This window comes from Pelodiscus sinensis, chromosome 10 (genome assembly GCF_052426305.1).
Source record: "Pelodiscus sinensis isolate ZL-2025 chromosome 10, ASM5242630v1, whole genome shotgun sequence".
NCBI classification, from domain to species: Eukaryota; Metazoa; Chordata; order Testudines; family Trionychidae; genus Pelodiscus; species Pelodiscus sinensis.
This window is the reverse complement of record NC_143061.1, coordinates 30,019,990-30,036,821: the sequence shown is the minus strand read 5'-3', so window position 1 is coordinate 30,036,821 and position 16,832 is coordinate 30,019,990. Positions and strand designations below refer to the sequence as shown.

Here is a 16,832-nt window from a genome sequence, read left to right as displayed (position 1 = left end):
ACGCTCCATGGTCGACAAAGGCATTTGTCGACTTCCCAGGAGGTCGACAAATGCCTTTGATGTTGACTGCGGAGCCTCCAGACTACTGCACTGAGTCAACAAACAGCTGATTGGCTCAGCGCGGCGTAACCTCAGAGGAGTCTAAGGAACACTCATGAATGATGCCAAGAACCTGTAAAAATATAATCTGACCATTGTAGCTTCAGTTTTCTGATCCACAACTGCCCGCACATGAGAAGAGTAAATTTTTTTATTCTTTTCCTGTTTCTCCCCTTCCCACGCTCTTAGACTTTTGTTTACACAAGAAGATTATACTGTCTTAAACTTAAATTAATTTTCAAACTGACTTAATTAAACCAGTGTTTACCTCACTGCATACATTCTTATTTCATAGTGACTTGCATTACACTAATGCCAGGAGGCCTCTATGGCATTGTGAGCCCACTGTTTTGGATGTTGTACAAACACAAAATCAGTGAGTCTCTGTCCTGAAGAGATGGCAGCCTTAAAGACAAAAATGTAACAAGCTGGTGTAAACAAACACATGGAGAGACTGAGGTGCTGTATACCTTATTACTTACCATCCCTAGGAAAGAATATTGTTTCTTTCAGGGCCTAACTTAAGCATATGTACTAGGGGGCTGTACCCCCTGCTCGCTACGCTCACCAACCCCCTTTTCTGGGGGTAGGCAGCTCCGGCATCCCACTGGCTACCAGGGAGGGCCACGGTGAAGCATAGTACTCCTGGCCTGCCCGGGCTGTCTCTTCCCCGGCTGCCGGGGAGTTGGGTTGGCCTGACGCTCTCCCTCCCCACATACTGTGGCCAGGGAGGAGAGATTGCCTGAGCTCTTCTCCACCCCCACCTCCTTTCCCCCAAGGCTGCTCCTGTTCTTGTTCCCTGCAACTCCTGCCCTCCCCCTCCCCCCAGCAGTGGCTCCTTCCCCCTCCTGGCTGCCAGGGAGAGGGGCCTGGAGCAGATTGTACCTGGTTCTTACTCCTGGCCGGGGGGGAGGGGAGGGACAACCGCTTCTGGGCCTTACAGGCCCTGCAGTCTTCCACATGTCCGCCAGGGAAGAGGGAGGCTGTTGTGTGGCAGCAGAAAACTGGAGAAAGGGGAGGTGGGCAGCACAGCTTCACAAGTGATTAATCAGCCCCGCCCAGTCAGCTCTGTGCATTGAGCCCTGAGCCTCTGACTGGTTGGGGCTGGTTAATCACATGTGAAGCTTAGAGGGACCACTGGAGGGGGGAGAAAGGAGACAAGGTATAAAAAACTAACTTGTGAAGAAAGGTTAGAAAACTTATCTGACTAGAGGGTTTGAACAACTATTATTCTGAAAGGAACTGGTAGGAGTAGACAGGTATTCACATGGGTAAACTTCTAAAAAAATAGGAGTACATAGGGAATTTAATCAGACTTAACTGATGCAAAAAATATAGGGGCTGAATCCTAGACCTTCTTTGCACCCTTGTTAGGAGTATTCATTTCCTGGGTTCTAGCATATAGTAAGCATATAGGGCTAACTGATCCTGAGAACCTGGTGATACTTCAGAGATCCTGCAGGTTAACTCCTCACCTCTTTGGGGAGCACCATGAAAGTCCTGGCCTGATTGCCAAGTGTGAGAGAAAGAGAATCATTTTGGGGCAAAAATCTTTCCCAAGCTGACAGTGCCAAAACTGTTACCTTCACACTGTTAGTATCCTTTCACCTTTCCCCTTGAAAATGAATTGTGCAGTATAGTATAATTTCAGGTATGGTACTCCATACTTTTGTAAGCACCTGGGTTGTTCTTTCTGCTCTAATATAGACATGAGCTATTTTCCATGGGGGCATGAACAGAATTAATCCCTGGAAGTAAATAAATACAGTAAATACAAGGCATGTGAAATGAAAATCTCCTTTGCTCTGTTATATTCCAACACTTGTCGAGGTTTTAGATTTCCTAAGCCCTTAAAATCCATTTTTGACCCTCTTCTTGGAGTAGAGCCCTCAAGGCATCCACAGCCCAATAACAGCTATGTAAATTGTACAGTGTTGTTGAGCCCAGGACTAGGGTGCTGGTGAATGACTTCATGAGAGATTCTCCATGCACTGAAGGAGTAGCATCTCCCTGGTTGAATGACAACATAAGGTCCCAGTGATTTAGACACAAAATTGACCAAGAGCTCCAAAAGGTTGGGGAGGATGGGTGTCTGTCCTTTCCCCATAAAGGAGTAATAGAGAATAGCCCAATGGGACTTTCCCAATTGACTCCATCCACAAAAGATAAAATTATTTCCCATCCTTGGTCTCCTCTCTTCTACGTGAAGCAGCTCTTCTGGGGATGCTGCAGCATCAAGGAGATGGAGTAGGATCTTCAGAGAACCAGATGGGGCCTTTCATATCTCTCCAGGTACTATCTGTGTTCCATTCTATAGCCCCTTCTTATTGGCTTGACTATCATCAGGGAAGGTCAATCCAGTGCAAAGTAACCTGCATATTCTCCTCCATGAGAGAGAAAGTGAGGTTTTGTCCCTATGAAAGCGAGAACTGAAATGCCATGATCTATCTTCACTAAACTTCCAAGACAAAAATAAATTACACGTATGTGTTAGCTCATAATTGATAGGTGAAATGCAGCATATTGTTTTTGTTTGTTTTTTAGTTTTCACTGTGTCCAGTAAAGATTGTTAGGGTTTTGTTTTGGGTTTGTCCTTACAGTGCAATATAAAGCACTCAAAGTCCACCAGAGGGCACAAAAAGAACTTGTATATAACAACATCGATGTTTGTATAACCAAATTTTTGAATGAAACAGTAGGGTTGTGTAGAGTGTATGTAACAGTGTAAACAGCAAATAACTTTTTCTAATAAGGCTTAAATACCACAAATTCCAAGCACAGCAAAGTAATTGGTATAGGCTTTAGTTTTCATTAGAAACTAGGATTAGAGAATCAAAAGCTACAGTTTACAGGCTATGTATTTTACAAGTTTAAATCTGAAACAAAGGTCAAAGATGAGTTGTAGAAATGCAGTGGCTGAAAGATTCTCTCTCCTGGTGATGCTTCAAGCCTAATTTAGAGGTATCATGCAAGGTGATGCAAGTTCAAGTCAGATTTATTATTCTCACTTAGGGTATGTCTACACAGCAACGTTATTTCAAAATAACTAGTGTTATTTCAAAATAACTTAATCCGTGTCTACATAGCAGGCAGTTATTTCAAAATAATGTCGAAATACTATCAAGCTGGAGGACTTTTTACTCTGACTGCTGTAACCCTTATTGTATGAGGAGTAAGGGAAATCTGAAGAAGAATGCTCTATTTCAAAATGTGCTGTATAGACGCTTCCAATTTCGAAATAAGCTATGCAATTGACGTAACTCAATTTGCATCACATATCTCGAGTTAAGCTCTGCTGTGTAGACACACCCCTACTGACGTGCAGAGGAGATTAACTGACCTCCATGCGTGTGGAGGACCTGTAAGATATTAAAACAGAGGGTGTCCTACTTCAATTTGCACTTTCCAATCTCCTGTTATTTTCCTTTGTTACATTCCTTTTTTCTACTACATTTACATGGTACTTACAACAACTAAGGGTTTTTTTACATTAATCATTGTAATTGCAACTCATGTACGCATACCCATCTAGTCTAGATAGCATGGCTAAAAAATATCAAAGAAGACACAGCAGCATGGACTCCAATATGGGCTAGGTGCACAAATACATGCTCAGGATATTGGGCAGGGATTGAGCAATAATTTTTGGTGGGGGAGGGAGGGGCTGCTCCAAGATTTTGGTACATGCTCAAGGGCTGCACTTTTCTGTCGAGAGCATGTGGAGTCTAAGATGGAGGCAGGGTACAGAATGGCACAGGGGGTAAGGGACTGGGGTGCAGGAGACGGTGTGGGGTCTGAGAGGGTATTAGGGGGAAGGAAGGGTTATGACCTGGGGCAGGGGAATGGGGTGTAGGGTTTGGGAGGGTGCTTGGGTGCAGGAGAGGATTCTGGCCTGGGGGAGGGCTATAGGATTGGGTACAGAGTCTGGGAGGGAGTTGTGACCTGGGGGAAGGGAGTGCAGAGGGTTTGGATGTTGACCTGGGGGAGGGAGTTGGGGTGTGGGAGGGACAGTGGTGCCAGAGGCAGGCTCTGGCTGGAAGGCACTTACCTAAGCATTTCTTGGCCTGCAACACCCCCAAGGCAAGCTGAGCTCCCTGCCTGCTGCAGCCCCAGATCCCTTGAAAATACAGGCTGTTTCTTCCACATGGCTCTCAACTCAGGGTGAAGGAAGAGGCTTGTGCTGACCCCGGCTTCCAGGCCAATCTCTCTGGTCTGATTGACTGGCTGTTTCCAGCCAATAGGAGCTAAGAGATTGTCTGAGGTCAATTTTTATTGGCCGGTTGTTTCTGGCCAAAAGGAGCTGAGGATAGGGCTGGGGGCAGGGATATCATATGAAGTTTCCCCCCTTTCCTGCAAAGCAGAGAAACATAGGGACTGCACTTTAAACTGTGCAGCTGTGTGCCTGAGGATCCTGGCAGGGTGATCCGTGGGCTGGATCTGGTGGCTTGGCGGGCCAGATCTGGCCACTAGGCCATATTTTGCCCAGCCCTAGTATTGAGTGTTCTTGTACAGACCACGCTGAAATCCAATACAGCAGCATCTTTGTTGCTATTATTTGCAGCGCTGTCTAGATTAAAGCTAGTGTGGGTATGCCTATGTGAGTTAGTCTGACCCTATGATAATAGTGTAGTCCTAGCCACACACTCTTCAGTAAGTAATAGAGATGTAGCCGTGTTAGTCTGGTCTTGCTGAAACAAAAGCCAGGACTGCTGCATAGTCCATAAAGAAAATTAAATTAAGATACAGTTCCAGACATAAAGATGATGTCAGCGTCACTGACTTTGATCACTGCCATTTAAAAAGCCAGAAATATTGAGGCATGTCTAAATATTGTATATTGAAAAATATCTGTTAGGGCCCAGGTATCTTCTCTGCTTGATAAATTCAGAGGGTCAAAAGTGAATGAAAATGGTGTATGTGTCACACAAATGAGGAGCAGTAGCTCTAAGGTATATTGCCACTTTCACTGGTTCTCAGGAAGACCATCTTCAGAGACTTCATGGGGGTCAAATCTCCATGTTAAAAGTAAAATGTAAGAGATAGGGTTGAGGTTGCTTTGTGTCGGGGGCTCACCCCTGTCTTGGGGTTGCCACCCCCATCCGGGGCCTAGTTCAGCCCGTCTGGGCCTAGCCCTCAAAGTACAATGCCCCCCTCTTAGGGGAAATACGGCCTCCCGGCCTAGTCCACGGTTTGCGGGCCCAGAGGTCTAGTCCACAGTTCAGTGTCTGTTACTCCGGTCCCCACTTGCCAGGGTCTCGGGCAGCAGGAGTAGGGGGGCCCGGGCCCTCCCTCTCCACCGGGCCCCGACCCAGGGCCCTAGTAGTGGCAGGCGGTTCCCACCACTGGCTCGGCAGGGGCTCCTCCCCGCAACGCCCCGAGCCCTCGGGCTTCTACAGCTCCCTGCCCTGGGTCGCTTCCTACCCCCTGCTCGCAGCCTGCCGCAGTCCCACCTGTTGACGTCGGTCGACTGACTGTAGTGGTCCTCCCCCTGGCAGCCGCAGAGTTGGCGGAGTCCGGTCCGGGGCTCGGGTCACGGGGGGTCGGTCAGCGGCTCCGGCATTGGGGCCGAGCCCGGCGGAGGCCCGGCAGCAGCACCCTCAGCTCCCTTGGCGACTCCCTCTCTGGCCAGGGGTTGCTAGCTCCAGCTCGGGTCACAGTCTGCCCCTTCTGAGCAGGCCAGCAGCCTTTTGTACCTTGGCTCCCTTTGGAGCATGCCTGGTAGGGCTGCGTGGGTGGGGCCTTCTCCGCCCCCGGCCCCAGGTGGTTTCTCTGGGCTTGAGTGCGGGGCGGGGCCGCCCCGTCACACTTTCCAAAACATCTTCCACCTTAAAGCTTTGACTGATTTACAGTGTGAGGTAAGGGTACATCTACACAACAGTGCAATTTCGGGATACCAGAGGAATCCGAAATAGCTACCCCAGGTCTTTTGAACTCATCCACTATTGCGAAATATAGCAGACATGCTATTTTGGCATCCCTCTAAACCTTATTACACGAGGGATAAGGGATGTTTCAAAATAGTATTTTATTTTGAAATTGGCGCTGTGTAGGTGCACCAAATTTTGAAATAGCCTATTTCGAAAAAGAATTGAAATAAGATTCGCAATTTGCCTAGTACAATTTGCGTATCTTACTTTGAGCTAAGAGTGCAGTGTAGACACACCCATAATGAGTGATCTGTTTCTATTTTCAGTTCCATGCTACTTGCATAGCATATCTTTCAGAATTCTTATATTGCTTCCCTATCTGTGTTGTGTAATCTTCTCATGAATGATGGTGTCTGGGATAGCAGCCAACCTGAAACCATGGCAGGGCAAAAAGGGATTTGGGTATGTCTACACAGTAGGACTAAAGTCAAATTATGACATGCAACTTCAGCTATGTCAATTGTGTAGCTTAAGTTGAAATAGCTTAACTCGGCTTTTAACGCTGTCTACACAGCAGCAAGTCAAAGCAAGAACACTCTTTCTCAGACTTCCCTTACTCTTCATGAAATGAGGGTTACCATGAGTCGGAGTAAGAAGTCCTTCAGCTCGACATTATTTTGAAATAAAGGCTTGTATTGTAGATGCACACTGTTATTTTGGAATAATGTCAGTTATTCCGATATAACACTGTTATGTCATAGAATCATAGAATAATAGGACTGGAAGGGACCTCGAGAGGTCATCGAGTCCAGCCCCCTGCCCTCAAGGCAGGACCAAGCTCCGTCTACACCATCCCTGACAGATGTCTATCTAACCTGTTCTTAAATATCTCCAGAGAGGGAGATTCCACCACCTCCCTTGGCAATTTATTCCAATATTTGACCACCCTGACAGTTAGGAATTTTTTCCTAATGTCCAATCTAAACCTCCCCTGCTGCACTTTAAGCCCATTACTCCTTGTCCTGTCCTCAGAAACCAAGAGGAACAAATTTTCGCCTTCCTCCTTGTGACACCCTTTTAGATATTTGAAAACCGCTATCATGTCCCCCCTTAATCTTCTTTTTTCCAAACTAAACAAGCCCAGTTCATGAAGCCTGGCTTCATAGGTCATGTTCTCTAAACCTTTAATCATTCTTGTCGCTCTTCTCTGTACCCTTTCCAATTTCTCCACATCTTTCTTGAAATGTGGCGCCCAGAACTGGACACAGTACTCCAGCTGAGGCCTAACTAGTGCAGAATAGAGCGGCAGAATGACTTCACGAGTTTTGCTTACAACACACCTGTTGATACAACCTAGAATCATATTTGCTTTTTTTGCAACAGCATCACACTGTTGACTCATATTCAACTTGTGGTCCACTATGACCCCTAGATCCCTTTCCGCCATGCTCCTTCCTAGACAGTCGCTTCCCATCTTGTATGTATGGAACTGATTGTTCCTTCCTAAGTGGAGCACTCTGCATTTCTCCTTATTAAACCTCATCCTGTTTACCTCTGACCATTTCTCTAACTTGCTAAGGTCATTTTGAATTATGTCCCTATCCTCCAAAGAAGTTGCAACCCCACCCAGTTTGGTATCATCTGCAAACTTAATAAGAGTACTCTCTATCCCAATATCTACATCATTGATGAAGATATTGAATAGTACGGGTCCCAAAACAGACCCTTGAGGAACTCCACTTGTTATCCCTTTCCAGCAGGATTTAGAACCGTTAACAACAACTCTCTGACTACGGTTATCCAGCCAATTATGCACCCACCTTATCGTGGCCCTATCTAAGTTATATTTGCCTAGTTTATCAATAAGAATATCATGCGAGACCGTATCAAATGCCTTACTAAAGTCTAGGTATATGACATCCACCGCTTCTCCCTTATCCACAAGGCTCGTTATCTTTTCAAAGAAAGCTATCAGATTAGTTTGGCATGACTTGTTCTTCACAAACCCATGCTGGCTATTCCCTATCACTTTATTACTTTCCAAGTGTTTGCATACGATTTCCTTAATTACCTGCTCCATTATCTTCCCTGGGACAGACGTTAAACTGACCGGTCTATAATTTCCTGGGTTGTTCTTATTCCCCTTTTTATAGATGGGCACAATATTTGCCCTTTTCCAGTCTTCTGGAATCTCCCCTGTCTGCCATGATTTTTCAAAGATCATAGCTAAAGGCTCAGATACCTCCTCTATCAGCTCCTTGAGTATCCTGGGATGCATTTCATCAGGACCTGGTGACTTGCTGACATCTAACTTTCCTAAGTGATTTTTAACTTGTTCTTTGTGTATCCTATCTTCTAAACTTACCCTCTCTCTGCTTGTATTCACTACGTTAGGCACACCTCCAGACTTCTCGGTGAAGACCGAAACAAAGAAGTCATTGAGCATCTCCGCCATTTCCAAGTTCCCTGTTACTGCTTCTCCCTCCTCGCTAAGCAGTGGGCCTACCCTGTCCTTGGTCTTCCTCTTGCTTTTAATGTATTTATAAAAGGTCTTCTTGTTTCCCTTTATGCCTGTAGCTAGTTTGATCTCATTTTGTGCCTTTGCCTTTCTAATCTTGCCCCTGCATTCCCGTGTTGCTTGCCTATATTCCTCCTTTGTTAGTTGTCCTAGTTTCCATTTTTTATATGACTCCTTTTTTATTTTGAGATCATGCAAGATCTCCTTGTTAAGCCAAGCTGGTCTTTTGCCATATTTTCTATCTTTCCTACACAGCGGAATTGTTTGCTTTTGGGCCCTTAACAACGTCCCTTTGAAATACTTCCAACTCTCCTCAGTTGTTTTTCCCTTCAGTCTTGCTTCCCATGGGACCTTACCTACAAGTTCTCTGAGCTTATCAAAATCTGCCTTCCTGAAATCCATAACCTCAATTGTGGTGGTCTCCCTTCTACCTTTCCTTAAGATCATGAACTCTATTATTTCGTGATCACTGTCCCCTATACTGTCTTCCACTTTCAAGTTCTCAACTAGTTCCTCCCTATTTGTTAAAACCAAATCCAGAACAGCTTCTCCTCTGGTAGCTTTTTCAACCTTCTGAAACAGAAAGTTGTCTCCAATGTAGTCCAGAAACTTATTGGATAGCCTGTGCCTCGCTGTGTTAGTTTCCCAACATATGTCTGGATAGTTGAAGTCCCCCCATCACCACCAAATCTTGGGCTTTGGATAGTTTTGTTAATTGTTTAAAAAAGGCCTCATCCACCTCTTCCACCTGTACCCTTAGAGCAGACCTGGGCAAAATATGACCCGCGGGCTGCATCTGGCCCACCAAGTAACCAGATCCAGCCCACACAGGCAGCAGGGTGCCCCAGGCTTGCCACACAGCTCCGTGCACTGTGCAAAATGCAGCTGGCAGCACTCTGTTTCTGTTTTAAAAATGGTACTAAGGGGGGAAGTTTTAGGAGCTGCCTCCAGCACTTTCCCATTGGCCAGTTTCTGGCCAATGGGAGCTGCTTGTTGGAATAACAGGCAGCTAAGAAGAATCACACCCCCTCTCCTGGGCTCAGTTATTCATGATGCACATTGCCCAGCATGCAGGCAGGCTGGGAAACATTTTAAGCTCTGCAGGCAGGTAAGCAGGCTATTTTGGCAGCTGGCAAGTAAGTCTCTTGGCCACAGCCTGCTTCTGGCACCCCAACCCTTTCCTGCCCCAACTCTCTGCCCCCCCTCAACATACCCAAACCCTCTGTCCCCCTCTTACACCCATACCCCCTCCCACATCTGGCACCCCAATCTCCTGCCCCAGATCACAATCCGCTCCTATCCTAGGTCACATCCCAAACGCCTGCACTCCAGTCCAGCAGCAGATATAGGGCAGGGCGAGCGGGACAGCTGCCCTGGCCCCCGCGCCCTGGGCCCCACAAAACTCTCATCCACCCCTGCTCCAGTCACAAGTGCCTGCTTCATCCCAACTCCCTCCCAGACTCCAGTCTCCCTGCTGCACCCCAGTCCCTTACCCCAAGCTCCCTTCTGCACCCAATCTCCATCCCAGACCCTGCATCGCCATTAATATCATGGAAGAGTGTGGCCCTCAACCACTTTCCAAAATCTTGGCATGGCTCCCTCCAAAAATTATTTCTCACTCATGCCTTAGAGAGTAGTGCTGAGGCATTCAGCCACTATAAACACATCTGTGCCCTTAAAGATGCAAGATTTTTCAGTGGATTTTAGAGCACCTGCAGATTAAGAGGGTTATACCTAATCCTTGTCCTCAGGTGTGTGCAAACCCAGCCTCATGGTGGGACAGTCCAAAGAACTCCCTAAGAGTCAACATTCCTGAAGTTTCCTGGTTCTTCACTTCTGATAGGTGTGCATAAATCTCTGCAAACCTTGTAAAATCAGCTATTACACATTTAAATGCAAATCCTGTAAGTGCTTTCATAGATTGAGATTTTCTTTGACTTCCCCTTTGGTAATGCTTGTTGGCTTAGTGTGCCTGTGGTTTTGTTAATCACAGTGAACAGGCCTTAAAAATATTCCTATACCAATCTCTCTCTCTCTCCGCGCGTGTGTGTGTACACACATACACACTGCAAATTCTTGAAGTGACATTAGTAACTAGTTACAAGCCAATAGGAAGATTAAGGGCAACTCATATATATATATTCAGTTTGACATTGTGTTTTCTCTAAGATCCTAAGCAGCACTTTGGTATTAGAGATCCTGTTTAAATGAGTAAAATATAATACAGGCTGTACCTCCCGAAACCTGGACCATAGATGTTGCTTGACCAACTAGAGACCCTGGGGCTAGGAGCTCAGTGGCAAGCTTAGTTAGGGCTGGGAACCTGCAGCACCCCGGCCGGTGGTTAGCAGCCTGTGGCAGCCGCAGTCGACATCCAGCAACCCCAGCCACGGCTGGCAGCCCACAAGCCCATTGTCCAGTAGCGTGTAGGGTTGCCGGGTGTCTGGTTTTCACCCGGACAGTTCAGTATTTTGGTCTTCCATCCGGTAAAAAAAAACCAGAGAATACTGGACATGTAAAATATCCAGTATTTTCTGTTTTTCTCAGACAGCTAGACAGCAGCATCTGCGAGGGTTGAGGGAGCAAGGAGCACGGTAATTAAAAGGCACAATAGCCTTTTTTCTCAAAATGATAGCCTGCAGCATCTGTGATGGCGGAGGGACCAAGGAGCGTGGTAATTTAAGGTGTAGCGACTTCTTTTTTTCTTTTTTTTTTTTTGGCTCAACCAATTTTTCCCTGCCTGTTCAGGATTTTTTGTGAAGGTATCTGGCAACCCTAGCAGTGTGCAGAGCCGGGAACTCATGGCAGCCTACAGGGCTGCCACCTGGGAACCTGCAGCAGTCTCAGCCAAGACTGGCAGTAGGGGGGTCAGGGCCTGGCCGGGACCAGCCACCCTGATGGAACAAAGTCACAGGGGCTGGCAGGGCTGGAAATGGAGCTGCTGGTGGGGAGGGTTGGCAGGCTGGGGGTCAGTGGCAGGGGACCTCCTCTGGGACAGCAGATTCCCTCATTTGGTATCCGTCAGGCCCTGAGAGTGCCAGACCAGGGAGGTCCAACTTATACAATGTAAAATTCACAGTGATACAAGATTGAACTCTAGGAATTTGCTTCGTTTTCTTTCTAGAATATGACTTTTCCCCCCAGGACTTGTGTTGTCAGAGAGCTTCAACTGATGCTGTGATTTTGTTTCAGGGCTTCCTAATAAATTCAAAACCAGAGAATGCATGTGAGCCCATAGCACCTCCACCACTGAAAGACAACGTCTCCAATGCTTTCATTGTGTTAATCAGAAGACTTGACTGCAACTTTGATGTTAAGGTAAGCCTCTTTCATTGTACAGGTTTGTAAATGTAAAGCTGCTGTTATTTCTGAATTATGGCTATGGTTAATGTCAAAAAGGACTCCGACACATGAAATGAGAGTCATGTAACCTAGAGCAGGGGTGGGCAATAATTTTAGACGGGGGGGCACTTCACTAATTTTTGAAGTGGCCCCAGGCTGCCCCAGAAGGGGGGCGCCTTGAGCGGAAGGGGCAGAAACAGGACACGTCTGTGCTTTCACTGTAAGCACCGCATGCCCCTTGCAGAGCAGGAGGAGACTTCATGCACTCCCTCACTGACAGGCCAATCAGGGCCTGGGGTCAGGAGGAGCATGCAAAGTCTCTCGCTCCCTGCCCCCGTCCTGATTGGCCTGAGGGCAGGGAAGTGGCAGGGCATCTGTGGGCAGGATCCCCCCACTCGCCCTGATCTAGAGGCAGCGACAGTAATCATAGATGTTGGAGACTAGTTTGTGGTTTTTCACTTTGTGCCATTTGTTCAGGAAATAATGTCTGTAGCTGGTAAGTATTGAGGAAACTAAAGTGAAAGGCTCTCCATATGAGAATGGAAAATTAGAGACTAGAGTAATTTGTTTTTGGGGAATATCTAGCTTTGATATTTATTACTTTGTAAGAGTGAAAATGGATCTGTTGTATGGGGGCAACAAGACCATGCTGGCCTGTTGGGACTTCTGTGCTCGATCAAAAATGGTTCCTGGTAATTTGCCACTGATTTTCATAGGATAAAACAGGGTTCGGGCATTTTTACCACCATGTCATTTGTTCAGAGCATGGTTATAGGATAGTGGTTAAAATTCCTGAACTCTGTCTGCATTGTAGCTTCCACTGTTGCTAATGCTGGCAGTGGAGATTGAGCCTATATGTACTAGTATAAAGGCAGGCTTTCTCCCCTGCTACCTACCACTGCTGCCCCTGCCTGTGAAAGCTCTGCAGGCTCTGCAGCCCTAGCAGCCCCGATATCTCTGGCAGCTCCTCCAGCTGTGAGCTCTGTAGCCCATCCCCCTTCCTGGCCCCACCGGCTGCAGGCTCAGCAGCAGCCCCTCCTGCCCTGTGGACTCTGGCAGCCTTGCCAGCTTCCCAACCCCACAAGCTGTGTGTTCTGCAGCACCTCGCACACATCTTTCCTGGCCCTGCTGGCTATGGGTTCGGCGGTGCCCCCTACTCCCACCCTGAGGACTCGGGCAGCCCTGCCACCTTCCCAGCCTGGCTGGCTGCAGGCTCTGCTGGCCCCACCAACCAGCTTTGCTCCCAGCTGCCAGCAGCCTCTCTGCTGGGGCACTCTAGACCAGCAACATTCATGGTCCTGCTGGACCACAGTTGTTGCCAGACCAGAGAGAGTCAACCTGTTCTAGCTGCTTGTGTGTTCTACTCCTTTTTAGAGAGCAGTAAGGACTTTCAGAACATATTTTCCCTCATGTCCACTTTGAGTGATACTGCCCTGAGCTGAAGAGAAGATTCTAGTGCTGAATGTATCACCTGTACCCACCATGCCATTTGCCATTGCACCACTCCTTGGAGTTAGAGCAGGATTTAGCCCTAAATACCGTCATTCTTACATATTGTAAGAATTGGTGAAAAATTAAGCAACTGGTTCAAGTTAAAGTTTGGTGTAAACAAAGTGGCATCATCATATTCTTAAACTGGACTTTAAGAATGGCAAATAAGTTGGAGAGTATGATGATAGATGATCTGGAGATAAGATCCTTAGCTTGAGCAGATAACAGTGTATAAATGGCAAACATGTTTGAAATTAACGATACTCTTTGCTACCACGGTATATTGGTGTAGTCAACTTGGACTTGAAATAAATGTCAAGAAAATGAAGTGATTTTGGGAAGAGACAATATATGAAATGCAGCAGTGAAGTGTCAGAACAAGTGAAATCTTATGTGCACTTAGAAGTTTGATTAGTGCCAATGGTTCCAGCGAGGATAAAGTTAAAAGGAGATGTGCTAATAAATGTAGTACTTTTAGTACCAAAGTAAAAAATGATCAAACAAGCATACTAACAGTGTTACTTTGTTGTCTGTTTCATTTAATGAAATTGCTTTCAGACATCAGAAGGCTACAGCCATTGCCTCCCAGGCAATGAAGTTAGACTTAAAAAAGAGTAAACTCCAGAACTACTAAGCAAAAAGAAAAACAATTGCCAAACTAACATGCTACCTGCTGAAATTCACTATTCAGTGATTTTTGGTTTATATTGCATCCCTTCTCCCATCTTTTATCTGTACATTGTAAATTTCTTGTGACAAGAATCTTGTTGACTTACTCATCTGCAAAGTACTTCGAACATTGTTGGTGCTAAATAGATACAATTTTATGATTGTCACTTATAATCTTTAATTTTAAGATTATCCAAATTCAGTTTAAACAATATATTCCAGTTTGTCAAAATTGGGATTTTTAAATGAGTTTTTTTAGGGGAATTTGGTCTAATCTACCTTTCATGTTTTGATAGGAGTCCTTGCTTTAAGTGGATTCATAATTCACATTCAGTGATAGCGACTGAAAAATGAAATATACCTTCAAAAAGTCTTTCAGTGGTAAATACAGGATTTTTCAGTTCCTGCATCATGTCTCACCTTAGAATTTCACAGTTGAGTGCAATATTGGACGACAGCTGCTATTATTTCATGTCTTGGGTGTGTCTACACAGCACCCTAAATTCGAAATAAGATACGCAATTTGCGCTACACAATCTTATGTCGAATCTATTTTGAAATAGCTTATTTTGAAATTTGGTGCATCTACGCAGTGCCAAATTTCAAAATAACGCACTATTTCAAGCTATCCCTTATCCCTCGTGCAACGAGGTTTAACAGGATGGTGACATAGAGTGCCCGTTATTTTGCAAAATATTTCGAAATAATGACCTGGGGTAATAGTCATGCAGTGTAGACATACCCTTAGTGTTTGTGTTGAAGAGGGAAGCAAGTTATAGCAACAGCACTGACAAGATATTTTTCTATATGGAATCTAAAATGATGGTGTCACATGGCTGGAGAGAAGACCCAGTTCAGGGCAGGATGAGGGTGTCAGTCTCACACCTGTCACTCTTGTATTCTCCATTTTTGTTCCCCAGTCCATGTCTTTAACTCCACCCACCAAAATCTGTATGCCCTCACCCCCTAGTCCCCAGGGCAGAGTGACCCAATTGTCAGAGCCTCTAACTTGCCCCTATTTTCAGGACAGCACAGTTCAATAGTCCAGACTCTTAACTTGCTCCTCCTTGTGGGGTAATGCAACCCAATCATCAGAGTCTCTCGAGGGACGATAGATAGGGGAAAGGTTTACATCCCCCAACAAGGGGGTCCAGGCCCTTGCATTCCACTGGAATCTAGCCCAGGGCCCTGTTAGTGGCTTTCTCTAACCACCGAATCAATGGGGAAAAGCTCCATCTGAAACACACTGACTCCCTAGCGTTGGCTAACTCACAGCCCTAGCTGTCCCTGGGCTGCTTCCTGCTTCAGTTGTCGCAGCTTCATCATGAATCTCCCTCTCCTCTGCTTTGTCAGGGTTCATGCGGCTCCTGCATGCCTCAGGAGCCTGTGAGGACTCTGGGAGCATCTGGCCTCCAGCCTGCATGGTAGCACCTTGGTGTTTGGGTAGTCGTTGTTTGCCTGGAGTTGGCAATATACATCCTCTCCCTCCAATCATCAGCCCCAACTGAGCAGAACTGCTCTCTTTTATAGCTGTGCAGCTCAAGCATGCCCAGTGGGTAAAGGGAGTGTGGCTTTCTCAGCCCTCAGGGCTGGGTTAACCCCCTCCTGTTCAGTGCAGGGAGAGTACGCCCCATCACACATTGTCTGTGAATCTCCCCTATGATTTCAGTGCCTATAGCAGCAAGAACTACAAAACTTCAATTGCTAGTTTCCTTTACAACAGGTGGGGAACCTTTTTTGGGTTGGGGGCTGCTGACCCATAAAAAAAAATAGTCAGGGGCTGCACACAAGTGAGAAGCAAAAAAACCAAACAAACCTTCACTGATGTGGCCCCTGACTGAGAAGGAGAAAGACACTCCCCTCACATACCACAGCCTAGGGGGTTCAGGCTAACGGTTTCTGAGTGCTCCAGCCCCACGGGGTGTGTTTGGGGCTGGTTCACCAGCACAGACTCTCCAATGCTGGGGGAGGGAGCCTGAGCCCCAGGGGATGCAAGCCAGGGGCCACATCCAGCCCCAGGCCTTAGGTTCCCCACCCCTGCTTTACAATAAATAATTGCTGTTGTGACAAACAGTACAGTAAGGTTATTCTCTTGTAATGAAGGCCCATATGCAGCCGCCAGTTTCAGTTACTTATTGGAAATTGAGAACAATACCATTTACTGAAGAGGAATTATTCTGAATTTACGTGGGGGTAAAAGAGCAGAATTTAGCCAGGTAGCTTTAGAAACACAGAATTAGTCTAGATTTGCCAGACATCTGGTTTTCAACCAGAATATCCAGTCAGAAAGGGACTCTGGCTGTTCCACTTGGCACTGCTGACTGGGCCATTAAAAGTCTGATTAGCAGTGCAGCGGAAGCCCAGGGCTAAGGCAGACTTGCTACCCGCCTGGCTGCAGGGGAGCTCCATGTTCTGCATCTTCTCCAAGTGCTGGCTCTACAGCTCCCATTGGCCAGGAACCATGAACAATGGGAGCTGCAGTTGTGGGGGCAATACATGAAGTGTTCTTGCGCCTAGAAGTTGCATGGGCCTAGTGTCTGCTTTCTGGGAGTCACAGTAAGTACTGCCAGTACCCTCCACCCCCTCTCACACACCAGTCCTCTGTCTCAATCTGGATTCCCCTCCTGCATCCCAAACCCTCATTGCCAGCTCCACCCCAGAGCCTACACCTCCACGAGAACCCTCTCACAGCCCCCTCCCTGCACGCATTCCAACCTGCTATCCCAGCCAACCGAAAGTGAGAGAGGTAAGAAGAGATTAAGCAACGAAGAAGAGGGGATGGAGCCAGTGGGGGAGAACCTTGGAAAAGAGGCAAGGCAGGAATATTTACTTTTGTGCAGATAGAA

The 16,832-nt window shown here is 46.6% G+C and overlaps 1 protein-coding gene across 2 annotated transcripts in view; it reads left to right on the top strand.

Annotated features, from left to right (window-relative positions):
* Positions 1-16,832, top strand: part of RNF13 (ring finger protein 13) — a 107,298-nt gene that overhangs the window by 29,593 nt on the left and 60,873 nt on the right. For both annotated transcript variants that reach the window (XM_006115934.5, XM_025181159.3), the window contains one exon: positions 11,677-11,802. In XM_006115934.5, the coding sequence (XP_006115996.1) occupies positions 11,677-11,802 (126 nt within the window). The remainder of the gene's footprint in view (positions 1-11,676; positions 11,803-16,832) is intronic.